This window comes from Poecilia reticulata, chromosome 19 (genome assembly GCF_904066995.2).
Source record: "Poecilia reticulata chromosome 19, P_reticulata-male-v2, whole genome shotgun sequence".
Classification (NCBI taxonomy): Eukaryota; Metazoa; Chordata; class Actinopteri; order Cyprinodontiformes; family Poeciliidae; genus Poecilia; species Poecilia reticulata.
Window position 1 is genome coordinate 4,230,017 of NC_088848.1, and position 27,739 is coordinate 4,257,755.

The window sequence follows — 27,739 nt, forward strand, 5'->3', positions numbered from 1 at the left end:
AATGTGTGCCCAGTCTCTTTCTTTGAATTATTTTGTGACCTCCTAGATGAATTGTTAATGCACTCTTGAAGTTATTTTGGTAGGCAGCCACTCCTTGGAACTTTTGCCAATTGTCATTTTTACGTTAGTTTGAAATAGATGTCACTGTGGTTCAGTACAGTCACCAAGGAACGCCAAGGAAAGGGTTTTGCAAACTATCCCACACTGAGAGATATTAATGACTGTTTATAGCCTGTTTTTGAATTTCTTTAGATCAAGCTTTGAGATTTCCTTCATGTTGTCAGACAGGTATCTTGCTTCTACGTGTTAGAAGACCTTGATGTGTCTTGAACTTGAACTTTCAAAAATGATTTCATGATATAATAAACCCGTTTGGCTGATGACATTCAACATTTTGGTGTCCTGAAAAAGCATCTATAAATGTGCAGATGCTTACGCATAGTTAGTAAAGCAAGTTATCTGTGACTTCTAGGAGCTATACGCAGTAAAAATGCCAGTGTTGAATTAACACCCAAAAGTGTCTATATGTGTCCAAGTCATCTGGTGTTAAATTCAGCAACAGACACTATACAGAGTGTCACATTAACATACGACGGTGTTAGTGTTAAAATATATTAAAAGTAACACCAGTGTAGTGTGGTGTTAAAAAAGTTAATAATTGACCCACAAAGTGTCAATATTAATCAAATCCAGTGGAAAATATTCAAAATACATACACAGAATACACAGAAATGGAAAGTTTAACTTTTCTTAAACCCATTTCAGTATTATAGATCAATGTTAATTTAACAAAAAAATTGGTGTCAATCTTTTAACACTTTCAAAAGTGTTACTTTAACACCTGCTGACTTGGACACATATAGACACTTTTGGGTGTTAATTCAACACCAGCATTTTTACTGTGTAGAAGCAGCTAATAGCAACTTCAGTAGATCTAAAATGAGTTGGATTAATATTTACATAGACTAATTTGTTCAAAAGTTAAACGACTTTTCCTTGTTTTCATTTGCAAAACTGATTTTTTTTGTTTTAGAAAAAAGCTAGAAGAAATGAGTTATTCTAAGTCTTTTTAGTGAAAGATATTGAGCATCTGTTTCATTCCCAAACACATATATTTACCATTTAAAAAAAGACTCCAAACTCTTTCCTTGTCTTTTACAGAAAATTAAAGTACCTTCACAATTCAGCACCCCTGTGGGAGAACTGTGACCGGGTGGAGGTATGAGAGGAATGTCAAGCAACAAAACACACTCCAGCGGATGATTAAAACGCATGACATGGATCCCAGTGTTTCCTCTTTTTTTTTACAAGGCAGTCAGTGTAACCGGTATTTAAGGAGGGAGAGGGCACGTGCACGCCAATGCACAACATGTGGTTAACTTTTTAATTTTAGCAGCTCAGACAAGGATAATTCCTGTGGTTTGGTCAGAGCTGCATTTCAAATGATGAACTCACACCCAAAAAAAAAAAAAAAAAAAAGGCCACACACAGGTAGATCTGACGATATGATGTAATCTAATGCCGCTTAATGACTCAAGGAGAAGAGGTGCATGAGTTATTTAAAATCAAAATGTTTCTCTTTCTGATGAGAACAGACACACTCAGCTGCTTGAGTTTGGAAACAGATGGCGTACACATGATTCAAGAAATAGAAGACAATCAAAACATGGATAAAAAGAAGTATATCAACAGATTTAATGTAGCGATAGCTAATAAGCTGTGCAAAGAGGTCTTCAGGAAAAGAAATAAGTCTCAACCAAATAAACAACATAAAATCCTGCCGATATATTACAAAGACAGGAAATGTTGTCTGCTGTCTTTTCTGCAAGGTTTTAGTTATAACTGCAGCATACAAGTAAAAAGTTCAAGAGGAAGTGGCTGAACAAGAACAGACCACTCAGGAAAGAAGACAGGAAATCATTGAAGAGTGTGCACAAAGTCATTACATTTTCAAAACTTTCGCCATCAGCTTACCTGTTAAACCGTAGATGGGAACATAAACACAGACCCACTGATACTATCTTGTGTTTTACATACCAGCACAGAGTTTGCAGAGTCTCTTTGACTTTCTCCAGTTACTGATTGACAATAACCATGGTATATCTTGGGCACATTGCTTGTCCATCAAAGTTAAAGCGACAACAGACAGTTCATATATGAACACACTCAAACTAAATGGCATTTTTAGAATCTGCAGTTAACCCAGAAATCATGTTTGTTGGTTGTGGGACGAAGCTGTATTACCTGGAAGATAACAGGAAGGTGCTCCAACTTCCTGTTTAGTGATCCTTCTAGAAAGCTCTGTCCATATGACACGCTATATAACAATGCACACCAGAAAGATCCAAACTGTACATTAAGCCAAACAGAGACTTTGATACAGCTGAATGAAGAATGTGGTGCAAGTGGTAGAATCTGGACTTTGATGAATCCAACCGCTGTTTCTAAGATCCACAAAAGTGAAAAATCATTGTTTTTCTCATCTTAGTAGAAAAACAAAATCGACTCCATTAAATTGGGCCATAGCTTCACTGAGCTTTTACAGCTGTTGAACAGGATAATGGATTCACCTGTGAACTTACTGTTTTATCCTCACAATGAAAAGTGATTTTTAGCTCTACATCATGAGCTTTAGTTGTTTAGTTTCATACTAATGAATGAATGAAGATGCTCATTCTTCTGGAGTTCCTACAAGCACCCCAGTTTATTTAGGGGATGTTTTAGTGACAGGGGTCATACTGAAGAGTCTCTGCATCCAAGATAACTGTATGATGTTTTGTGTATTACTAATGTAATCATCTGAAAGAAAATTAAAGGCGAAAAGGTGAAAATAAAACCCCATCCTCGGAAGATTCGTCAAGTACCTTGGTTAGATATCACCCTGTGACCTGAATATTTCCCAAAACCGTTTCATTCAAGCTGGTTCCATCTGGATTTTTCTTTGCAGCTTGAAAATACAGATTTTTTTTGTCTTTTTATCTGTCCTGGATTAATTGAAGTTCTATCTTTGGGGAGATTTCACCTTTAGTCAGAGAAGGTCGGCAGATGATGTCAAGTTTTTCTACTCCTTGTTCTAAAGGCTTGAGTGAAAGGCAAATGTGAGTCAGGCAGGATGATGGCTCAGCAAGATGTGAAAACCAGGGTGGTCTGGACTTTCTTGCCTCCGCTCTTTCTTTGTCTGTGAGCCCACTGCTGAAGAACGGCCCTGTTAATCCAGCAGGGGAATTCCTTTTGTGCAGTCCCATGGAGAGCTCTGTCTGGGCTGGAACTTAGACATCTTTTGCGTTCATATTAGGCTGCTTAAGGACATTTTTGCAAGTGAATTGTAAGTAGGTGAGAAAAAAAGAGACTGCTAAGTGTTGAGAAATGGTGAAAACAGACAGTTGAGGTGAACAAAGCTGTTGAAGGTGCAGACTCTAGGATCGGACAAAAAGCATTCCTCAGCTGTGAATCAGAGGTGAAAAAGGTCAACTCCGAAATAACACCAATCCCTGTTTAATTTGAGGCTCTCCCCTTTGTTTGCACACATAAGCAGAGACACATAATGGAGCGTCTGACTCCCCTAAACAAAGACTTCCCATCTCTGTTGTCATCACAAATAAATGTAGCCCAAACCATGTGCTTTCATGTGGAAACACACCCTCATCCCCCCAAAAACATAACAAAAAAGGAAAAACTCACTGACTCTACAGCACCTTCCTGTACTCCTAATAACATTTAGACCAAGAATACACAGGGTATGCTACCTTTAGAATGGTGAAATCCACTGTCCTGAACCAATGCATGCAAAAGTGATGCATGCATCCAGCGGCTGCTGTTTAATTTAGGAAATAAAATAAAAGTGATGCATGCACCTGCACATTCTCCAGTGGCTCAAGATGGGGACTGATAAGCCAAAGTGTGATTATTTTTAGTTAAGGTGTGATCTGGTCAACAGCAGGCTCTGTGGAAAACGCTTTAACAGTGGTTCTTCAGAATTCAAAGTGTTAGGTGTGGTAAGAAAATTCTTGGTCTGACATCTTCAAATGCTAACTTCTGAAATATGATCACCCTGGAGAAAATAACCATTTACATGAATGTATAAAATTTCCTATGATGTAAATATATATAAATCGCCAAATGAAAAGTTTGCACTGAGTGAAGCTTCTCGGCAGACTCTTATAGTTTAAGGTAAAGTACTTTTAGGCATCTTTTTTGTTTTTAGAGAACTTATTTAATAGATATAATTACGTAGTTATTAAATTAAATAAAAGTATATATTTTTCGTGTTTTCTTCTAAGGTGTTTTTACTTCGTGAAGTGTGATTGTACCCTTAGTGGCACTGTGCAACATTGCCATCTGCAGGTGAAACAGCTAACTACTCCTACTCCACATTTTTATTTAATATAACCAGGGGAGGAAAACAAGACAGAGAGCAGAACAAGTTGAAAACGAGTTGAGACACGACAAATATAACAACAATCAATGCTTTTCCTATATCTGAATATTTGACACGACAGAGAAAGAGACAAAGTGATTCAATTCTCCTGTTTGGAAGGATAAGGCAAATTTAATTGTTTAGCATTAATCAAACAGAATGTAGTTAAAAGAGCTTTAAGTACATGAAGGAACAGAAACTTAATTTGTGAATGCTGAAAAGTGGTGAATTTGTAAAGCTAGTATTAAATCCACTTCCAATATGTTTACAGTGGATAGTTGGGTGTGGTATTAAGACAAACCCCTGAGGGATTTCATTGCTACAATAAGTTAGATGACACTATTTATATGTATATAACTATCTTTTTAAAGCTGTGCTTGAAACCCACCAACAGAATGATTACAGAACCCAAAAAAATAATTATATTTTCACTATGAAGCAAGATGTTTTAGTTTTTTTCCCCCCTCTCTGATAAGAATTCTTAGTAATGTTTTTGTTTTATGTGTGTCACCCTACTTATTACCTACAGTCTTAATGGCCTCAACAGGCGTGAAAAAATAACATCTCCAAGTTGCAAGGTCATTAACCAATTCTTGTATAATTTTTTACTGAGCAAAAGAAATCTGAAATGCCAGGCATTTAGTTCTAATTATCTTTCAATAAGATTTTTTTCTGTGAATTTTACTGCATGAATCTCACTTGTATAAAACTAATATCCATGCTGAAAAAAATCTTCATAGCAGACCACTCTCTCTCTCTGTCTAAATGGAACCTGGTTGCTCTTATAAATTGTATTATTTGTAATGCCTTCATCACACAACCACTGTATGTCACAGTGTTTATACTCCTGGAGTTTGCTCTCCGGTGTATGCATTGGTTCTCTCCAGGGACTCCAGCTTCCTCCCACACCTCAAAAACATGGCTGTTAACTGTTCTCTCATAAATAACCTCTAGGTATAAGTGTGTGCATCGTTGTTTGTCCTGTGTGTCTCTGTGTACAAGGACACATCTAAAATAATACAACCCTTAGTTTGTGCTGCTGCTTCTTTTAGAATAATCAGTAATCTGATCCACCCTGAGTCATCTAAACAGCAAAAATGATTTGGACATTAGTCAGGAAATCATTTATTACAGCCACAGCTTAAAAATCTTAGGATAGCTTCAACATCAATATTTTTGTTTGTTTTGTTTGTATATTTTTTCCAGGAATATCTTATAACATCTCATTGATATAAACAATGGAGATAGTAACTATTTTAGTAACTTATGCTGTTTTTTTTAAGTTGTCACATTCTGTTATTACATTCTAAAATTGATGTTAAAACACACTCCTCCCTACCACAAGATAAATGTTTTCTTCTTTCTTATCAGAAGGAAATCAAGCTAAACTGGATTTAAAAAAAGTTTTCTGATCACTGAAAATGCGAAACTGTTTTATAACTAAACATTTGTTTTTTGTTTTTTTTAAACTAATCACTTTCTTTCTTTCTTTCTTTCTTTCTTTCTTTCTTTCTTTCTTTCTTTCTTTCTTTCTTTCTTTCTTTTTTCTTTCTTTCTTTCTTTCTTTCTTTCTTTCTTTCTTTCTTTCTTTCTTTCTTTCTTTCTTTCTTTCTTTCTTTTTTATCACTGGTTTCTGAAAATATAATCCAGTCACCAAAACGTTCACAGACCGTCCACATAACCAACTAATAATTATCAGATAATAAACGGTTTTATAAAAATTACTACAAAGGCGAAAGTAGGCATCTATATTTTGGGAAGTCCTTGACCTACATTATTGTTGCTGTGGCCAACTGTGTCCGTTTCTGAGCGCTGTGTCTTTAAGTGGAGCTTGTTTGCAGTGCGCATGCGCGTGCTCTGTTTAGTTTTCTCCAACCTGAAGAGCTCTGGCTGCCTAGCTTCGCATCGCTGACTGTTGTTGTGAAGCTTCGAGAGAAACGAGACCATTTCCCCCCCCCCAGCTGGAATATAAAGGAGTTAACAACAGACGTTAATGTGACAGAAAGCCACGCTTGAAGAAGTCTGGAACCGCAGTGGAAACCGACTGTTTGGGTGAAGAATAGCTAAACTGTTCGCTGAAAATACCCCCCAGCAGCAGGAGCAGCAGCAGAGGGGCAAGAATAGCCCTCACGGATCCCACATCACAGCACAGCCACTGCGGCAACCCTGTTCTCTGACTCTGGCGACTACAAACGCTTCAACCACTTTTGGGTTTTCTTGTGTGACTATTTAGGTGGGAAAAAAAAAATCTTCGGTGAAAACCCAGTTGCTAGAGGAACTACCCGCTTTTAGTATAGAGATTTGTTAACGCATTAAAATGGCTGCTGAGACGGTATTTGCGAGAGAATGGTTCTAATTCAACGTATCAAACTGCAAATGAGCTACGCAGGCTAACAAACCGTATTAGTTTGGCCTATGAGAATATTCAGCCAACAGCAGCTTTTGATTTAACGTTTATTGTTTCTTTAAATAGCCGCTTCCAAGGCAGAAGTGGTGACGGGAATTCCTCTCAATCCGAGTCCATGCATGCGGTTAACCGAGCAGCTTTAATAGACACACATTGCAATTATTTTAGGCCTTTTTAAGTCTTAATCGAGTGTGCCCACCACTCAGCGAACATGCAGGACTTCTTTGTTATAGTTGAAGCGTCCTGAGAAGTCGAGGCTTTCTCTCTGAGAAGGCCCCGCTTGGTCGACCTGGAGGGGAGGAAGAAAGAAGAGGAACCATGGAGATTGGAGGAAGATGTAAGACTCTACTTTTTCTATTCGGGCCGAAGCTAGTTTCGAGGAGCCATCCGAGGGGAATCCACAAATATCTGGTGGTGTATGCGTTGTTTTCCTTCGTGCTGTTAACGCACGCCTCCCCGGCGAAATCCTGTGACAAGAGCTGTAACTCGGGGAAATGCATCAACGGATCCTGCGTCTGCGAGCGAGGATGGGTCGGAGATCGATGCCAGCACTGCCAGGGGAGGTTCAAGTAAGTGGGCCGAAATCCCTTTCCCGATGCCGGGCTCTGAGTAATTCCTCTAGGAACGATCGGAGGCAGGGATCAGTAGGTGAGCAGCATCCAGTGGCTGCTGTTTAATTTAGGAAATCGGTGTCAGTGAAAGTCATCAGGAGACGGGAACAACATATGTGTGGGTCCTGCTTGTGCAAATGACCAAAAACACTCCTGCTGACTCACTGCGTAACAGGATGAGTCCTGCTCAAAACCCGTAATTGTGGAAAAAGTTAGCAGACCTGCAAACGCAACACAAACATTTTCAAAACCGGCATGATGTACTGTACTATCTTTTACCTAGCGGGTTCATACTTCTTCTTTTTTTTTTTAAGTAAACATTCTGACTGAGCAACTGTAAAACTTTTATTTCCATCACATAAAAGTCAAAAGCATTTTATTGTTATTGAGCCTACAGCACAACGAGATCCAGAATCCAACACAGTAATTTTGGCAGCTACACACAAACAGCAGGCTCTGACTGGTGATCTACAAAACACAGCAGCTTAACATTTTGATTTGGCCCCCAAGCTTCAGGGTATTACATTGGGACTTTAAATCAACACAAGATACGGGATAATTGTAAATTACAGTTGAAACCAGACGTTTAAATACACTTAATAATGAGACACAAATTTTCTCATGGTCTAAATTTAAATTAGACCAAACTTCTCTTGTGTGAGTTAGTAATACCAATATTATTTTTAGTCACTAAATGGCTCCGAGAAGTTGTCAGAGATTTATTTATTAACATTTAAAAAATGCGAGGTTTACCAATTATTTTGTTTACTGCTCAAGCAGGAAATCAAAAAGTATTTAAAATATGAAGTGATGGAGCAACCTTCATTTTTTTTTAACTCTATTTGGATCTTTAATACTTTAGGTAATTTCTATGCAGGCTTCACACCTGTATAGTATTTAGTAGTGTTGTGTTTTATCTGTATGACTTGGATCCAGCCTTTCGGGTCTCTTTCCAAAAGCTTCTCTCAATAGTTTGCTGGAGTTCTGGCCCATTCCTCTTGACAGAACAGGTGGAACCGAGTCAAGTTTGGAGGCTGCCTCACCAACACGTCTTCTCAGATCTACCCACAACTTCCCTTAGAAATTACCTTATTAATAGTGTTCAAAGATGTGTTGTTTGACATAAGTATAAATTAGAGCCGCACAATGTCACCATCAACATTTCAATATCAATGTTTGCAATTGAGTGCCATATGTAATTATGTATCAAGTTTTAAGTGTTGTGCTAGTTTTACACTGCATGGCGGTAATATGTTTAGCCAGTAGGATGATCTCTAATTGCCACTGGTGCAAACCATAGCTATATTTTAGTGATGCCATGGTAAAGCTTTTAAATTAGGGTGGGGAAATCATAATGGTGTAAAACTAGACAAAAAGAATCGGGGGCAATTTTCCTGATGCAATCGTTGTATAAATGGTGGGAGAATCTGACTGCAAAAACTATTTGTTGAGTTAGCAAGCAATAAAGACATTTAAAAATACTGTTTTTCTTTAGAAATTCTGCTTGGTCTGAATATTTTTTTCTAAAACTGTTAAAAAGAAATAGAGTAAAGGAGTCTGAAAAGTCGCTTTAAAGCAACGGGTTTTAGTATGTTGTTGAATTGTTTATGTCAGAAGGTTGCACTTGACATTAGGTTTGGAAACTATGCTAAGGCCAAGAGAAACGCGGTGTTTCATGCTGTAATAAGCTAGAACAAACTGAACTTAGGCACCTGTGCATATAAAGCATGTTTTGTCACAATCAGGGTTTTCGTTTTTAGAGGAAGTGACGTTTTTCAGCAGTCTGTGTGGACAGTCACCATTGTGTAATAATTTGTGCATTCAGTATAGTAACTATCCATCTGTCCACATACCTATTAAGTCATTTGTCACTGCTTCCTTATATTATTATGTTTATCCATCCATGCATTCATACATATGTCCATGCATTAATCATCCATCTGGTTGTCAATTCATTCACCCTCTCTCTTGCAGAAATATCTCCCGTAAATACATAATAAACAACTGCATTATGTTTTGAAAAAAATACAAATAAAAAAAGCTAATATGACTCTGGACCTCTAGAAATTTCTGTAAAGAAAAGCATGAAATCCTGCCATAAAAAGATGTAAATTGGATAAAGCGTACCCTATTCCATATCAAATCTATTCTCTTGATTTAGTGTTTAGAGGTCTGTGTCATAAGATCTTCCAAATAAAAGATCTTTGTCTCTTCTCGGCATCGCAGCACATATTCTAAACCAATAACACTTTCCTGTGCACTGGCTTATTGACTCACAGTTGCAAATAGATTTTCAATGAAATCCCCAAACATATAAATCAGTTTGGCTTTGTGACAAGAGTGAGCACCCAGTGGCTTTGAGGAAACACCTGTAATCCACTTAAATTTCCATAAACCTCTCCAGCAGCAGTGCTGTTATTGGATGAATTCTCAAAAGGAAGGAATATGTGTCATTTGGTGGCGATGCAAGACAAAACAAATAGGGTAGATATAATAAAATCTAAGGATGCAATGGCAGAATTAATGGCTGCTAGCTTGGTAATGTTGTTGGATGGCCTTTCATTACAGCTTAGCCGCTCTCAGTGGCGCAGATGTAACTCGATCTCTATAAATAGCGTTGTACTTAATGTGGTTACAGGTTTTTGTTGCTGGTTGTCATCAGACATGTTGTGGAGTAACAACATGCAAAACATAAGACACTTTCGAACTGTGACGTTCTATAACATGTGGCATGACCATAACTGTGTGGAAACGTTGTTTTGATTCATGTTTATGTGTGTGTGGTGTCGCAGTTCTGTAAACCGCATGAGGCTGCCAAACGGATTGCGTTTCTCACGGTAGCTTCAGGTGCAATATGAAAGATTAATCCTTTTTTTGGACAATTAAACATCCTCTGGATGTTGCCTTTTCTCTGGCTGCATGTTTAATTCATAAGATCTCATCTCCATTGCTTAGTGGGAAGGAGCCAGAGTAAAAGCCGTTTTCTTTTTAAGGAATATAGTGCGAGGATCTTGAAAAAAGAATGTATGCCCCGTGGACTTTTTATGTTTTTGTCAAATAAAATCTTTGACGGACTCGGAGTAAAGTCGCAGTTCCTCCACTTTTTCGCGTTTTTCAGACTTTGTAAAACAATAATCTTCACTATGTTGTGTTGGTTTGCTACATAAAATACGAAGAAAATGCACAGAATTTTTCAGTTCCTAACATAGAAGAATTTGAAATAGTTTTCCAATGTGCTGTTTTTTTCCCCCCTAGTTTCAAACTACTTTAAATCGGAGAGTTTAAAACTGTCTGAGGGTCTAATAGTGCAGCAGTCAGTTTGTGTTTAATTTTTTTTATCAAGCATGCCATGTTTTTGTGATGCATTTGCTCCCAAACATCAGAGAGGAAAATCATTTTCGGGCTCCTTTCTTACAGATGGTGTCTAATTATACAGCCTCTGTCATTGTGAAACATAACAGTGGGCGGTCACTTAAAGGCTTTTTTTCTAAGGATTAAAGGACCTTTTACTAAAGACTGTAAATGGTATCTTTTGGTTGCTTGGGCCTCTTCCTGTGCTCACTGGGCTCCTTCAATGCTGACTGTTTAATCTGCAGAACTAAAGACACACTGTGAAGTTATAATTTAGGCCTTTTGGATTATTTAGTTTTTGGGAAAATTCTGTTTTGGTTTAGTATTAAAAAAAGAGAGCTGTGATTGTGATTTCTATTCCTTTTAATCAGTTTATGGAGCTGAATGGGTTGCAAAGAAACACAGTTCTTTTAACCTGCATACTCAGAAAGCATTTGGATGTGTGTGGGCCCACAGCAGAGACCCCTCCCATCTGGGCAGAGAGGCTTCATCATAGGGGCGGGGGGAGGTGATCATAAACAGAACTCATGTTTTGATGTTCGGTCACCCTTCCCTCTGAGGGGAGAAAACCATAACAACAAAATCTGATCATAGCTGAATCACCACATCCTCTCACTGGGGGGATGAAGCGTTGACATTGTTTCATTAATATGTTTTCCACTCTGTGCATACCAATCCACTGAAACAATTTCTTTTTAATGTTTTGTTTTGTTTTTTGTTTTCCAGATTGACAGAACCTTCAGGCTACCTCACCGACGGGCCCTTCAACTACAAGTTCAAAACAAAGTGCACCTGGCTCATTGAGGCCTAGTGAGTCCTTCATTCGATTATTACGCAGAAGCTGAACAGTCGCAGCAAAATTGAGAATTTTTTGATATTTACCTTGACGGTAAAAAGGCTTCAGGACAATTTGTCCCTGTGCTACAGTCATTTTTATTACTCAGATGCTGCCATTTTATCCCAAATTAATCCCAACTGGTAAACAGGCAAACCATGTGGTTAAAAATGTATTTAATCAGTGTTTTAGTTTGTATAAAAAGGTTCAATACTTCCTGTTGTTCCACTCATTGTGGAACAAAACGGTGGTCAGCTTGTAGGAAATATTATCAAAGGGCCTGATCAAGCAAAAATACTTGCGGTCAAACTCCTCCCTGTAGATATTATTAGTCATTTATAGTCACATGTTCTTATAATCATGTCTGTACTTGCACATAATTCTTTGTACAGATAAACGTGACACATTCAACCATATGATTTTTTTCCCCCCAAGATTGATCCGGACTTATGGGGCTTCACAGTTCTTTTTCTGACTTTGTCATGGTATCAAACGAGAAAGCAAAGAGTTCCAGGTGTGATCTTAAAATACGTCCACAGCTGTGGCTCCAATCAACATTTTCTGATGGTCTTTGGCTAAATTGAAGCAAAGTTACCAAGAATCCTCAAAACCTCCTGTGGCAGATGGCTTCTTTGGAGTGATGTGGACACAAATGTGGGAGCACCCACTTAATTTTAGTCATCCTTTAAAAGCAAATGATGGTTAAACGGCATAACATAAAACTTAACAGAACAGGCAAAAGTTTCTGTATGATTGTGTTTCTGGATTAAGGATTAAGAGCCTCTATATGCCAATTCTAACCATCATTTAGAATCTTTTTTTTTTAAACTAGAAATATAATTAGCCAAAGTTAGCTTGCTATTCTCAGATCCAGTTGGTTTTGGGATGTTTCTGTGGACTAAGAGCATTATTGGACCAAAACACAATCATTAATTCATGTTTGCTTTTTAAATTCACTACAAAACTGTTTTCTTTCATAAAGAACTCAAATTGCCGAGTGTAACTACTTGAACTAAATAAAAACTACTTCAGCAGTTGAATGCCCTGTGAATTTAAACATTATAATATATATTTTTTTGTAGCTGTTGCTGATTCCTGGTGCATGAAATGACTTTTAAAGTTATAGTTTTTTAATTCTAATGTTTTTATTAGCATCTTTTTCTGCATGTTCCTTCCCAAATTAAGCTGTAAACATTATTCCAACTCTCTCTTATCAGACAGAAACACGTGGATGTTTTTTTTCTTTCAGCCCTAATGCGGTTCTGCGGTTAAGATTCAACCACTTTGCAACAGAGTGCAGCTGGGACCACATGTACGTCTATGACGGGGACTCTGTTTATGCTCCTCTGGTTGCTGTTTTCAGGTGAGAAACTCCAGATTGATCAGTCGATATGCACACATCTAAACTTTGAAGTCAGAAAAAAAAAAGAAACCACTTTCTATGTCACTAGTTTGAAGTTTTTCTGTTTCAGATTGATCATTTTTTGTAACATTTCTCTAGAAGTATTTAAAAACACTAAATGGGTTTGTGCATATATTTCCACAGTGGCCTGATCGTACCAGAGACACGAGGCAACGAGACGGTTCCTGAAGTTGAGACGACTTCAGGCTACGCACTGCTTCACTTTTTCAGCGACGCTGCCTACAATCTGACAGGATTTAACATACTCTACTCGTAAGTATTTGACGCTGAGCATTTAAGTTGTATTTCAGCTGATAATTACTTGAACCAATCTTTTCTACTCATTTATTTTTATTTCCAGGATAAACTCTTGTCCCAATAACTGCTCCGGTCATGGGAAGTGCACGCCGGGGAACTCGGTCGCCAGCAGAGTGTACTGTGAATGTGACAAGTACTGGAAGGGCGAGGCGTGCGACATCCCCTACTGCAGGAACAACTGCGGGAGCCCCGACCACGGCTACTGCGACCTCACCGGCGAGAAGCTGTGTGTCTGCAACGACAGCTGGCAAGGTGAGAGCCGAGGGGGGAAGAGGAAAAAGATGACGCTTATAAGTCAAAGTGACTTCTGCAAGTGGGTGGGCTGTGAATGCTGATATAGGCCGGTATGGATTTTCACAGGATGTTAACCTTGAGGAAAAATACCGAGGTTTCACAGTATTTACAAAAAAAGTAGGACGTTTTCTTATTGCTTACATTTAGAATAAAATCGACTGTTATTTGTGCTATCTTGATTACCACGTTTCTAATGAGGTTTCCTCTAAAATCAGGGTATTTTTATACATAGAGCACAAAATTATGACTTTGTTTAAAAATGAACCAGATCTGGATCTTCAGGCGTCAGCAAGATATTGGTGAAGCCTTGTGATAACTCCACTCTTTTGAAATGTTGGCAGAATTTTTCTGCACCATATGCTAAATTGTTGGTTGATGTCATGAGCAGTGTGGTACCAGGGAAACAGGAACAGCTGTGTTGTGTTATGACACAATGTAACGCTGATTGCTATCATGTTGATAAGCCCTTTGACTGCGCCTTATTATATTTTTCCAGCTGGAAGGAAGCAAAAGCTTTTGCATGATGGAACTTGACAGTAATTCAGCATGCCCTTCACTAACACACATTGATGCTTGGCAACTTCTTGCATTTGATTAGTTCAGGCTTATGTTTAGGTTTGGCTTGCTTGCAGTTTTTATTAGTGAAAATATTCCTGCCATACATACAGATACAGTTTGCATCTTAAAAATGGTGAACTTTAGGAGCATGTATTTTTATTATTTTAATTATTTTTTTGCCTTGACATCACTTGATCTTCTTTACATGACGTTATATGACAGCAACAAACTTTGGTGTGTTAGATTTACAGTCTCCTATACTGTTTCTATTATGTAACCCTGCTTTAAACTTTCATAACTTTATCCCTGACCTGTCTGCTGTGTTCCTTGATGTTTGTTCTCAGATGTTGTTCGAGGCCTTTGCAGAGTTGGTTGTATAAATAACACGCAGGTTATCTCTATTTACTAGCTAACTGACTTCTGAATTCAATTGTTTGCTCTGAGTTTTAGGAGTATCACATTAGAAAGGGACAGAAAACTAATGTTCACCACACTTGGACATTTTTTTGTTATAAAAACTTTGACTATCACATTAAATACCATTAAAACATATTTAGGTTTGCAGTTGGAACATGACAAAATGTGAAAGGAGTTCATATTTAAGGGGCATGGAAACCTAAAAGTCAGTGTGGATGTGTTGCAAAGAGCTTGTTGTATTGCGTTATTGTATTTTTAACTTGCATGTCGTAATGCCTTCCCTCTCTGCAGGCCCAGATTGCTCGCTGACTGTACCTTCAACCGAGTCCTTCTGGATCCTCCCAAGCGTCAAGCCCTTTGGCACCTCCCTCGCCAGGGCTTCCCATAAGGCCGTGGTGCAGGAGAAGGTCATGTGGGTGGTGGGTGGATACACATTCAACTACAGCTCATTCCAGATGATTCTCAAGTAAGTTGCTATATATTTTTTGAGTCACCTAATCATTTATGGTCTTAAAATTAGACGGCTTAAAGAAATTTCAATAGAAACCAGTGAAAAAATACTTTTGATCTTTGTCTGGTTATTAGGGATATCTGCCACTATTCTCTGAATTTTTTTCTGATTTATTTTGGAGAGATCACAAGCCGGTGTGGGCAGTTTGTAGTAGAAGCTGCTTCTTTGGAATTTTTGGTTCGTTAGAGGTTTTGTGTTTCCATATGAACGGCTTTTTGTTGTCGTTGACGTTCGGCTCAGTGTTTATTAATCACCAGGTGTGATGAAGATTCCTGACGTTCCTGCTCTGTCTTGTTTGAATAACAGAGCATTGATGTGACCAGGTGTTCCTGTTTATTGCACACAAGCTGTAAATTATGTACACTCATCACTGTGCAGGGCCTGCGGCTGAACCAAAGCATTGTTTACTTCTTTACAAATAAAGGCAACGGTTGATGTGCAAGTGACCAGATCCAAACCAACATCATGAGTGGGAAAAAAGCCACCATTGATTCTGAATGTATCTGAATCTTGATCTTGAATGTATTCAAGGGTTTAAGAATGTTTATTTACACTATATTAACAAAGTGAAATACATTAGGTAGATTAATTACACACAGACTGTTTTCAAGCTTTCATTTCTGTTCATTTTTCTGATTACAGCTAATGAAAACAAGATGTTTAAGATTTGAATATTAAATCAGATCAATAAAAAACATGTTTAAAACCAAAATATGTGTTTAAAGAAAGTTCTGCTTAGAAAGTATTTTCAGAAATGACTTTTAATCTGACACACTAGGCTTATTTTATGGTTGCATTGTCTTTATACAATTATTACAAAAGAAAAAAAGCTGAACCAAAACTGCACTTTACAAGAAACTACAGGCAATTTTAATTTTCTTGGGAACTAGTTGTAAGTGCAGACTATGTATGCCTTTGTCTCTTATTGTGACAGTTTGCATTCAATTATATCTCTTTTCCTTTGTTGTGCTGATGCTTCTCACACCATAGAAACTTGTCAGACCGCTTCTAGGTCTTCCTCAGAAGAGAGATTTTATCTCAAAGAACTTTCTGATAATTATAATGGTTATTAAAAACTGCTGCAGGCAGAATGTCATTAGCAGTTCTGTCGCCTACAAGCATATACCTGGGTACATTCTGGTAAAAAAAAAAAAGCAAAAATCACTCATGTTACTGCTCATTTATTAGATGTTATTGATTATTACTGTTAGAATGTTGGGTAACGCTTTATTTTTTATTTTTAATAAACATGAAGGAGTCTTAGTTAATGTTTGACTTGTCATGAAGTATCATTTGGTAAATAATAATATATTTAATGCAAAGTTGACACTTTTAATGGACTTTTAACACAAGTTTTAATGTAACTTTGCACTAAAAGTGTCATTATTTACCAAAGAATGCAACGTTGACACTTCTGATTGACATTTGGTTAAACTTTTAGTGCAGCTTTGCAATAGTGTCATTGTTTACCAAATTACCCATCATGACAACAGTGAAACATTTATGAAGACTCCTTCATGTCCAGGTGTTATGTCATGTTTATGACAGTGTTATGTCAGTCTTATGCACACCCCTTCAAATAAAGTGTTACCAAATAATTCTAGTTCTAAAAATATTATAACATTCCTTTATTTTTTTGTTATTGATCAAACATCAAACCATTTTGCCACAGTGGAACAAACTGCATATGCATTTTAGTGGATTTTATATGTATCTTCAATGGAATTTCTTGTTGCATGTTGGAGGTTTAGTTGACATGTGACGTTTGTTTCTCTGCAGCTACAATCTGGAGAGCGGCGTTTGGAACACGGTGCCCATCACCGGTGGCCCTGTGCCACGATACGGACACTCACTTGCTGCCTTCCAGGTATCTACACCACGACAGACACCCAGGTGTTGCATTCTGCTGTGCACGTCTGACATACTTCTATAAAATCACAGTAATTGTTACAAAACAGGAGGTTTTATTCAACATATATAGGGAGGAATGACTAAATCTACATTCACAAAGTAGGTCCAGTTTTTTATTATGTTTTGTTGAAATACTGCTAATAAACTGTGATTGCAATTAGACTTTTTAGCCACCTGCATTCAGAATTAATGTAGATGCTGTTTACATAAGTGATCATAGATTCTTTTGCCTATGGATTGATTTTAAATTTGTTGAACAATGGGAGCCGATAGTGTTATCAAAGCTCCATCCAGTGTCTGCACTCCAGTTATTCAGATTTACCACGTCCGGCTTCTTCTGGTGTAGAATTATGATGTACGTTTCACGACGAAGACGTAAAATTGTCGGATACATAACAGATTTTACAACATGTGGAAGTCACACAAGTCGGATTGTTTTGGGCATGAAAAGTTGGGTATGAGTCGCATAGCGAAAAAGCTGTAGATATCAGGGCTGCTGGATTTTTTGAGAGTCTTATATTTGTGATATTTTTGAATATTGTAACAATATCGGTTGAGATTAAATTGAATCAATCTTGCAATAATCTTTCCGTTAGTATCCTCTTCCTCCCATGCATTCTGTAACAAACCAATCAAGTTTCTATGCTTTTCAGGACGACCTCTACATGTTTGGTGGGAAGCTTGAAGCCAGCTGGGGCAACGTGACGGACGAGCTGTGGGTGTTCAACATGCCAGGTCGGACGTGGCAACGCAGAAGCCCCGTCGTCGGCTCGCCGGCCCAGGCTCAGGTTTACGCTGTGGAGGGCCACACGGCCCACTGCGTGCAGCTGAGCAGTGGCGAGGCCATCATGCTGGTCATCTTTGGTTACTCCCCCATCTACAGCTACATCAGCAACGTACAGGAGTACAACCTGAGTGAGTCCCAGCTCCGCTGAGAAACCCAGTATCGCTTGATGACCTCAGTCATCCCATTTCTAGTTTAAAAGTTTATTTCCTCTTCAAAAGCTCTTACACTGAATAGTGAAGGTTAGTTTTTAACTCATTTGTAAACCACATGAAATGAACTGATTTGACTTTTTTCTGATTCAGTCAGTTGATAAAAAAAAATCATAAAGTTGGAAAACGACATAAGCCAAACAGTTACAATAATAAACAGCATACAATTTCATGTTTAACTTTTATGATGCATAGGATGACAGGAGAATGACTGACGTTAATCATGTCTGCTGTTTATTTCACTGATGGCTGATTAATTGTTTCTGTCTGTTGCCGACTTGCTGACATGAAGAATAAATGACGATCAGTTAAATACAAACAAATCTTGTCTTAAGATTTGTATTTTGTTCTTGTTTTGTTTATAAATACTTTACTGCAGAAAATAATTTTTATTTATGTTTTTTTTCCCGCACTGCTCACTTTAGTTGTTTCCATTCTTGCATTGCCTTGCAAACATTTTTGTAAAGCAAAACTTTTTCCACATTTAGTCACGTTGCAATAAGAAAATAAGAAAAACGTGCATTGCAAAAGTGAAACTTTGAAAAACTTTTTAAATAAAAAAATATGTTTTTAGAGTAATTTATTATGTGTATGTAACAGTTGATTTTTGTTTAATTACATTCTTTTCAAATAGTTTTACAGATTCTGTTTCACTCTTTTGGGACATACAGTATTTCTATTTGTCTCAGTGGACAACTGTATTATTATTGTATGTGCAATGTGATTTTTTTCTTTTTTTTTCTTGCCAAAACATCAGTGACACTGTTTTGTAATCGGTGGATTTATTGAGTTTTTTCCTGTCGGTAGATTCTTCTATCTCTTCAAAGCTTTCCATATGTTTTCTTTTCAGGATCCAAAGTGTGGCTGGTACCTGAGACAAAAGGTGCAGTCCCTCAGGGAGGTTACGGCCACAGCAGCACGTTCGACAGCTCCAGCAGCAGCGTCTACGTCCATGGAGGCTATAAAGCTCTCCCAGCCGGCAAGTACGGCCTTGTGGATGACCTCTACCGCTACGACGTGAACACAAGGACGTGGTAAATCATCATAATCGTGTGCAACACGGTGTGTGGCGGCGGCTTCTTGCCACAGCTGTCCCTGACACAGACTTGTCACACGCATTTCGCAGGTTCATTCTGCGAGAAAGCGGCTTTCCACGGTACCTGCACTCTGCGGCGCTTCTCAGCGGCACCCTGCTCGTCTTCGGCGGCAACACGCATAATGACACGTCACTCAGCAACGGGGCCAAGTGTTTCTCTGCTGACTTCCTTGCATACGACATCGGTATGTTGGAATATGTTGAAAGAAATGTTCTTATGAAGCAGAAGCTAATTTTTTGTATAAGAATTTCTCTTAGTTTTAGGGAATGAGGAAAAAATGCTTTCGTTTATTGAAAATTGACCCAGTTTCTATTCCTCAGCCTGTGACAAGTGGACAGTCCTCCCCAAACCAGACCTGCACAGGGACGTCAACCGCTTCGGCCACTCGGCTGTCGTTAGCAACGGGTACGTTTCTAAAACTCATGCGTGAACTCAATTTCCCTACATGGTCGACAGGGTTAGACGTGCCACAATATGTAATAATTGAATAAAATTGGGCTTTAAGATGTTATTAAACATAGTTAAAACCACACTATGTTATAGCAGATGGAAATGTAGTAAAATTCTTGAAAGCATTTGAATCATTTTGCCTTGAATGACATGTAAGTTAATACTGAGAGTTTGAAAAGGTAACTAAACAACCAAAAGTTTGGCATTTATTGACCCCAGTTTCAGTTTAAATGCGTATAGGATCTACAAAATCATTTAGTATAATGATTAGGATGAACACAGACAGTTTATTACATTATACGCCACATAATTACATTGTCATTTCTAAGAAAGAGCTTACGCATTCTGTAATAATCGGCCCAAATGTAATAATGTTATATAAGCGGAAGAATGTATTGCAAAATGTGTTCAAGGATTTTATTAGATTTTGTGTAGATTATTACATAATGCGGCTTTAATTTTGTTTTGCTACATTTTGAAGCCTGATTTTTATTACATCATTACATATCGCAGGATTCTAGTATTTTTATGAAAAATCTTTTTCTTCCGTCTGCCTGCACATTTGTCTATTTTTGTCCAACCATCCGATAAACCATCCATCCACCTATTTGTCCCTCACCCATCCATGCATTCATACTTATTAATTTGTGTGTCATTTTATCAATCTGTCCTTTCATCCATGTCTTTGTCCATACTTCTGTTTATGCGTTTATGGACGAGCATATAGGTATTTTGAATTTTAAACCAGAAAACCACAGAAAAATCGGCACTAAATTCAAAAAGGAACTGTTGTCTTGAACACCCCATCTATAAAAGATGGCCTAAACAAAGTGTGCAACATGATAGCAGATTTTACACCTACTTAAGTTTAAATTAGCATGAAACATCATGTCAAGTGGCATGAAATCTTAGTGGAATGTTTTTAATGACTCTGTTTTGGCCTTTGCTTGTGAAACTTGTGTTGGTTATCTTGGTGTATAATTAAATGAAGTGCTCTGTTTTCTCTGCCAGGTCTATGTATGTGTTCGGAGGGTTTTCCAGCGTTTTGCTGAACGACGTGCTCGTGTACCGGCCTCCCAGCTGCCAGGCCTTCATGGCAGAGGATGGGTGTGTGAAAGCCGGGCCGGGGGTCCGCTGCATCTGGAGCAGAGGACGCTGCGTCCCCTGGGAGCCCAGCATGGCCAATGGCAGCTTCTCTCCGGTACCTTTCTGCTCCTATAAAACAGGTAACACCGACCAGCAAATCACGCCTTACGTTCACAATATTTAGTCAGTACAGGAAAAACACTCACTCCAAATAATTAATTTGTTTTCTTTACAGTGACAGTGGATGAATTGTGCTATAAGTTCTCTGACTGTGGCAGCTGTGCGGCAAACACCAAAGGCTGCCAGTGGTGCGACGACAAGAAGTGCATCTCCGCCTCCAGCAACTGCACCACTGTAAGTGTATCAACAGGGGGCAGCAAAGCACTTTTAATCCAGCTTGTTGAAACAGCACAAGTTTTTTTTCCTTCCCAAGATTTTCCAAACTGAACATGCATGTTGTGAATATTTATAGCTGTTTACTAAGCTGTTCCCCTGTCCAATCCGCTACATGATGGCAGACCCCGGATGATACTGAGTTAATTTCACCAAACAGATGCAGCCTTCCCTCATTTTATCTTGAAATTACAGCCACTCTTCTCCTCACCCTTGCCCTCTCTCTGCCCTGCTTCCAGGGCGTGAAGAACTTCACTGAGTGCCCGGTGCGCATCGAGCAGGTGTGCAGCAAGCTCGCCAACTGCAAGAGCTGCTCGCTGAATCTCAACTGTCAGTGGGAGCAGAATCACTCACAGTGCCACTCTTTGCCTGGTAAGCCTGACAGTGGAGCATGAAGAACACTAATGCATGCATGGGATGCTGATCAGATGTTTTTTTTTCTCCCACATTTGAGTAAAGGATGTTTTCCTTGTTGGAAATTACAAATAGATCCGTTGACATTCTCTGCTAAATACGTAATTTAGGAAGATGAATTTGGCCGTCAGGGTTTGGCTCACGTAACTTGAATAAATAAATCTATCCGTGGAGTGAATGTTTTAAACACAGCAGAAGATTTTTTTATTTTATTTTTTGTAAGCGTGTTTTTCAGTCTGTCATCCTGATGTTGTTTATCAGCTTTGCCAGTGCATTTAGTTTACCTCTCAGCTACTTCCTCCCACCCAGCCCTGTTGTTGACATCGACGGCGACAGAATCTGAAGAAATGACGCTGTCACTTTATCCGCAATTTTCAGCTCATGAAGAGTTGTCGCCTGAGGGGGACTGCGGTGGGAGCTGCAAATAATATCTGTTTAACATGTGTGTGTGTGTGAGTGTGTCCGTATTTGTCATGCATGAAAGAGACTTGCCGATCTCACACACGCACGCACACAAAAAACCCTTCTAAGACCAATAGATGCAAATTAGAAAATTAAATATACAGCACACATTGAGACTTTAAATGTTGATTCCCCTCACCCCCCAAAACTTCACTAACTAAATGAAGCTCAACTTTTTCTGTGGACAAACGTTGAACTCAGTAAAGCATCACAGTGAATGATAGTTTTGATTATGTTTCTGTCTTCCAGCCCAGCAGTGCAGTGAGGGTTGGAGCCAGGTGGGCGACGCCTGTCTGAGGATCAACTCCAGCCGTGAGAGCTACGACAACGCTCAGCACTACTGCAAGAACCTCAACGGCAACATCGCCTCACTCACCACCTCCAAGCAAGTCGACTTTGTACTTGAAGAACTTAAAAATCTTCAGCAGCAAGAGAAGGTAAAAGAAAATAATAATCACAGTTTGGGTGAGAAAGGTGATTCTCATAGTTGATTTAACATTTTTTTTTGATCAAGAATTGGGTTGCATACATTTTTATTTATTGTGGGCTGTTTCAAATCCACAAAGCCAAAATGATTCACTTCTTTATATATATGTATACATGCACTGCTACTGAGATTTACTTAAAAATCCATTAGCAGATTGCAACATGATCTCATGCTTTTGTTGTAATGAGCAAACGTCTTTTTCCCAGCAAGCTTTGATGCTAAGTCCACAAATTTTCAGTTGCAGAAGCTGAATGTCAGGCTGCAAGGTTTGATTGACTAGTTGCTGTTTTTAAAAAAGGATTTGTTGATCATCCTGTCATCTCTCTGTCTACATTGTAAATATTTTGAAGCACGTCTTCATTCCTTAGTCAGCTCCCTCTCCGCCCATCTCTTCTGATCCTGATTTGAGATGAAGTTTATTATTCTGCCCACTTTAGGCATTGCACCAGATGAAATGGTGTGGAAGACTCACCTTGACTTCTCTAAATTTGCTTATTGTCATTGTAGTCGATCTTTGTCCCAAAGCAGGGTAGTGGCTGCATCATGCTGAGATTCTATGCTGATTTTAGACCAATAGAAATTCCTCATTTTGTTAATTTTGTTTAAAAAAATCTGCATGATCATTTTTTTCCCACTAATAAAAAGGAATTTCAAATGAGTGTTTTTGAATTCCCAAAATGGACGACATTCACGCTAGGGGTGCACCGATTTCCTTAATTTTGGGTGATCGGTGATCAACTGATACTTGCATGAGAGACCAATTTTTTCTTCCTCTTCATAGGTCTGAAAATGAGCCATTGTTCCTTTTGTGCTCTGCAATAAGAGATCTGACAGGCTGGCCCACCGCTTCATTTTTGAGAGCACTTTTTGATGTTGTTCTATAAAATGAGATTGGAACGTTGAAGGTGTATTGTGCCTATAACACCTGACAGTGTCAGTTCTAAAATAAAATTGGTATCGGTCAAACTCAGATTCGGCAGTATACGTTATTTTAAAGATCGATGATCGGCCAGAAAACTTCGATCGGTGCACCCTTAAATCACTCCCATGGTGAGTGTATTTGACATTATATATTCATGCAGACTTAACATAATGTTTAGATTTTTTATTATTTAATCTCTCGGTGTTATATTTTAAATCTCTTCATTGCCAATGAAAATTTGGGCATTTTACTAATTCTTTCTTCGACTTTACAGCAACATTTTCTTCCTTCAGCTGCAGAAGAGTTGCGAAACCCCACTAATGAGTTTGTCATGCATGTTGTATTCATGAGGAGATAAATTGCAGTCTGTCTGCCTAGTTTCAAACTTTGCTGTTCAGAACCTTGATGTACTGTTCCACATTATTTTCCCATTACATTAAAAGCTGAATCCTGGAGGCAAATAAGTAATCATATCTGTGAAATTATGTTTAGCAGACCTTTAATGGCGTTTTTGCTTCCCAGGTGTAAATGGAGCAATTATTCCTATTATTTTTTTATAATAGCGTGACTGAACAGCATTTAGGATGTTTTTGTTTAAATATGCAGTAACTTTCAGCTCTGTTCCCACAGCGACTGTCTCCCTGGGTGGGCTTGAGGAAGATCAACGTGTCGTACTGGGGTTGGGAGGACATGTCCCCCTTCACCAATAGCAGCTTGCGCTGGCTGCCTGGAGAGCCCAGTGACTCTGGTTTTTGTGCCTACTTGGAGGAGCCTCAGGTTTCAGGCCTTCGGGCCAATCCGTGCACTGCGACCGCTCATGGCCTCATTTGTGAAAAAGCCACTGGTTAGTGACAAATATCGTCAGATACTATGAAACTAAATACGTTTTTACCTAAAATAAGTTTTCTTAAGGTCTCATTGTGTTGTGTTTTTGCAGGGAACCCCAATCAGAGCAGTCGTGGGTCTTGTAAGAAGCCTTGCTCGCTGCACACAAACTGCGCCAACTGTACCAGCCAAGCAATGGAGTGCATGTGGTGTGGCAGCACACGGCGCTGTGTGGACTCCAATGCATATGTGATCTCCTTCCCCTATGGCCAGTGTTTGGAGTGGCAAACTGCAGAGTGTATGGGTAAGTATCTCGCCATGCATTTAATCTAGGCGAGTCATCTTGGAAGTCTGACATTAATGCGAGGGACAATAAGTTCTCCTAGATTGGCTTCTGTAATCGGTCGATATTCATCACAGAGAGAGAGAAGAGGTTACGAGGAAGAAAACGGCTTAAAGTGGAAGGTGTTTGATTCACAGGGAAAATCGCATTAGTTTCCTGTGATTGACTTTGGAAGCTGTTTTGGCTTTTAATGGTCAATTACTTTTGCATATAAACTCACGGCCAACTGCTGGTGTCCCTGCTGACTGCGCTTTAGATGGACTCCTTACCGTAAGATGCCTTTTAGTAATCTTGTATGATGAAATGGTGGCTGGAGTGGAATGGAAAGTAGGCAAAAGGGGAATTTTTTTTTGGACATGGTGAATGGTTTTGTTTTAACAAAGGTGAATGTTGTTTGTCTGCATTTGTGCTTTGTTAAGTGGTGCAGAAAATGCAAAAACAGAGGATCAGTTTATAGAGGTAAAGGCTTTCTGGTAAAAAAAAAAAAGACCAATTAAAATTTTGATGAGTGATGGAAAATTGAGTTTGACTAGTTTTAGAAACGTGGATCAAAAAGGTTTGCCATTGTTCCTCTACCACAATTTCTCACTTAGGAGAAATGCTGAAAGCGCAGTAGCTTGGAGACCTATAAAACCAGCACCCTTCCTAGGGATTTAAGAGCTTTGTGTTGGCTGGTTTCATTCATGTCAGGCTTTGGAGCAGAAATATTTCCTCAGACATTCCTGGATGCTTTAGTTTGATGTCACTGTTGTATTGCATGTAGTTAATGAATGTAACTTTTTCACTGTTGCTTCTCAATAGTCATTATGCAAATTATATACCCTCATCACTGAAGAACTTACCCTGAGATAGGATGGAGTAGATTATAAGAAATAATTCCTAGATTGTTTAAAACTATATTAACAAGGTTAGAAAATCTAAGACAGAACTAGCTAAGTCTTTTCTTAACCTTCCTCCAAGAAGAACATTTGTTCCTAGCCTCAGTTTAACAAATTTCTAAGCTATTAGCTCTTCGATTTTGATCAACAGGAACCAGTTCTTAAATCCAAACTCTTATTCTCTTCATGGTGGTGCTTTAAGCTCTTGTTTCACAAACAGTATTTAATGAAACTTTAGTCTTACTCAGAGGTTACACACAAATAATCTTCCAAAAAAAAGAAAAAGCAACAAGCCAGATTACATATCAGACACATGCGAAGGAGAAAATACGCTTTGACTACCCAGCAGCAAGCTGATTGGGGAGCTCCTTCACCTGAAGGTCGACAAAGCACTTTGCTTTGGTGCTGGTGCGTGATGTATGAATTATTTCCACCGTTGTGTCACATTGAGAAAAATCTCTGATCAGTTTAGCGAGTAACAAATTTAGGGAGCCCAGGAGTGCTGTCTCAAATTCATTTGTGTCTGCTGGTGTTGGGCAACACAGAGATTCTGTTTGCTGTGGATATTTGTCTTGAGGAATTAGTCTCTGTTGGCATGAAGGACAAGGAAGGTTGTTCTAAAAATTCCCTTTGTTTCCCCCTCATTCTGTTTGCCTGGGTGAAGTCGGAAAGCTGTTTCGATCTTGAATTTGTGTGCCTACTTTCTTTGTTCCTTCTTTAATTTGAGTGTGAGTGTATTATTTAGGCTGGGTATTGTATATAAATGCATTCGAAACCACAAGTGCAGGAGAAAAATATGCAGCAGTGGCACAGATGATTACTGTGCTTTACAAGAGTTGTTGTATTTGGTGCTTTCAGTGGAGAAAATGCTCTTTTTGCAGATTACTTGGACAAGTAGTTATTTGTTTTTCACAAACATGGAACTTTTTCCAACTAAAGAAATTCCTTTAACCTGATTATGTGAAAATTGTGCTTCCCCCCTCTCAGATCACAGAGTCGGTTAACTAAATGTAGTTTCTGCATCATCATGGATTCTGAACAACTGAATATACTAAAGTAAATTTAAAACATGCAAAGCCATATTGAGTGTATCTTGCCGCAGGGTGTTTTCCCTGCTTCATTTTAGTGGGATGGTATTTGAGCGCTGCTTTCCTCCCCTAAAGTTAGCACTAAATCTTTGTTGTGTGCCGATTGCAAAATGCTGCAAAACATTGTAATGATAAACAACAGCTCTAAAGGAGCTACAGAAAAAAAGCTAATTATCCAAGTTGAAGTGCTACTATGCTACTATTCTCTCTGTTTTCATATGACTTGTTGATATTTTCTGTAGCATATTTTGGTGTGGATCTATTAAAGTGCATGCAAATAAAAGCTATAGAAGAAGTTCTCCAGAGAGTGCCATAAATTTGCTTACTTTTCCAAACATTTTTAAATTGAATGACTAGTGTTACTCTAGGTAGCTATGTGATCTCAACTAATGGAGGTGATATCACACAGGCAGACCATTGGGTCTCTACTTCTGTGTTTTAAAAAATAATAATAATAATGAAAAGATATATATATCTGATGGGAAGAAAATCAGACTCAGTTTTTCAAACTGGAGGAGCCCTTATCAGAATTTGTCAAGCATATAATTGAGTGATTCCAGTCAAGAACTGATTTTCTTGGTGCTGCAGGATATTGGGGGAACAATGACATTGATTTTTTTTCTCTAACCCTGTCATATATATATTTATAAAAATATATATAAATATATTGAAAAATACTGGACTTTTTATTAGCACCTTACTTTTTGTGAATAGTACCAGTATGATTTTTTATTTTATTTGAGCTATTCTTTTTTGTTAGAGCTGCAACACATTAGAAAATCTTGAGCTGGAGACATATTCACAATATATTGCACAGCCCTGATGTTTTGTTATGAAATATTGATGGAAGGGAGAACCCGTAATTCTTGGACTGACAAAATAAGACACATAACTTACATGTTTTTGCAAGCACGAAAACTAACAACTATTTTATTTTTTAAATATTTGACTGTACGTAACAAGGCAATACGGGTTTCCTAATAGCGCAGCTGACAGACAGACCAACAGCCATTAAAGGGAGCTAATTTTAGACGGGGACTCTGATGCAGACCATTTTAAAATTTGGAAACCCCTAAATAAATCTAAGCTCTCTGTGGTTGAGTTGAGTTGTATAGCCTAAATCACTCAATATGACAATGTAATGTAACCAAAAGCAAGCATTTCTCTCCCCAACCAATAGAAAATAACAGCCATTTTTGCAAAGTTAACAGGCTGATTTCATCGTATCCAGAGCTTGTTATCTAATCTTTTTAAGACAATACATCA

At 38.4% G+C, this 27,739-nt stretch overlaps 1 protein-coding gene across 1 annotated transcript in view; it reads left to right on the top strand.

The window, feature by feature from the left end:
* Positions 1–6,266: 6,266 nt before the first annotated feature.
* The window catches only part of atrnl1b (attractin-like 1b), a 72,357-nt gene continuing 50,884 nt past the window's right edge, over positions 6,267–27,739 (top strand). The window contains exons 1-17 of the mRNA XM_081601030.1: positions 6,267–7,393; positions 11,513–11,596; positions 12,871–12,984; positions 13,168–13,296; positions 13,385–13,593; positions 14,902–15,076; positions 16,901–16,988; positions 17,686–17,947; positions 18,879–19,062; positions 19,155–19,309; positions 19,446–19,530; positions 20,587–20,801; positions 20,897–21,015; positions 21,294–21,426; positions 22,180–22,367; positions 23,970–24,183; positions 24,277–24,468. Of these exons, the coding sequence (XP_081457156.1) occupies positions 7,143–7,393; positions 11,513–11,596; positions 12,871–12,984; positions 13,168–13,296; positions 13,385–13,593; positions 14,902–15,076; positions 16,901–16,988; positions 17,686–17,947; positions 18,879–19,062; positions 19,155–19,309; positions 19,446–19,530; positions 20,587–20,801; positions 20,897–21,015; positions 21,294–21,426; positions 22,180–22,367; positions 23,970–24,183; positions 24,277–24,468 (2,797 nt within the window). The 5' untranslated portion in view covers positions 6,267–7,142. The remainder of the gene's footprint in view (positions 7,394–11,512; positions 11,597–12,870; positions 12,985–13,167; positions 13,297–13,384; positions 13,594–14,901; positions 15,077–16,900; positions 16,989–17,685; positions 17,948–18,878; positions 19,063–19,154; positions 19,310–19,445; positions 19,531–20,586; positions 20,802–20,896; positions 21,016–21,293; positions 21,427–22,179; positions 22,368–23,969; positions 24,184–24,276; positions 24,469–27,739) is intronic.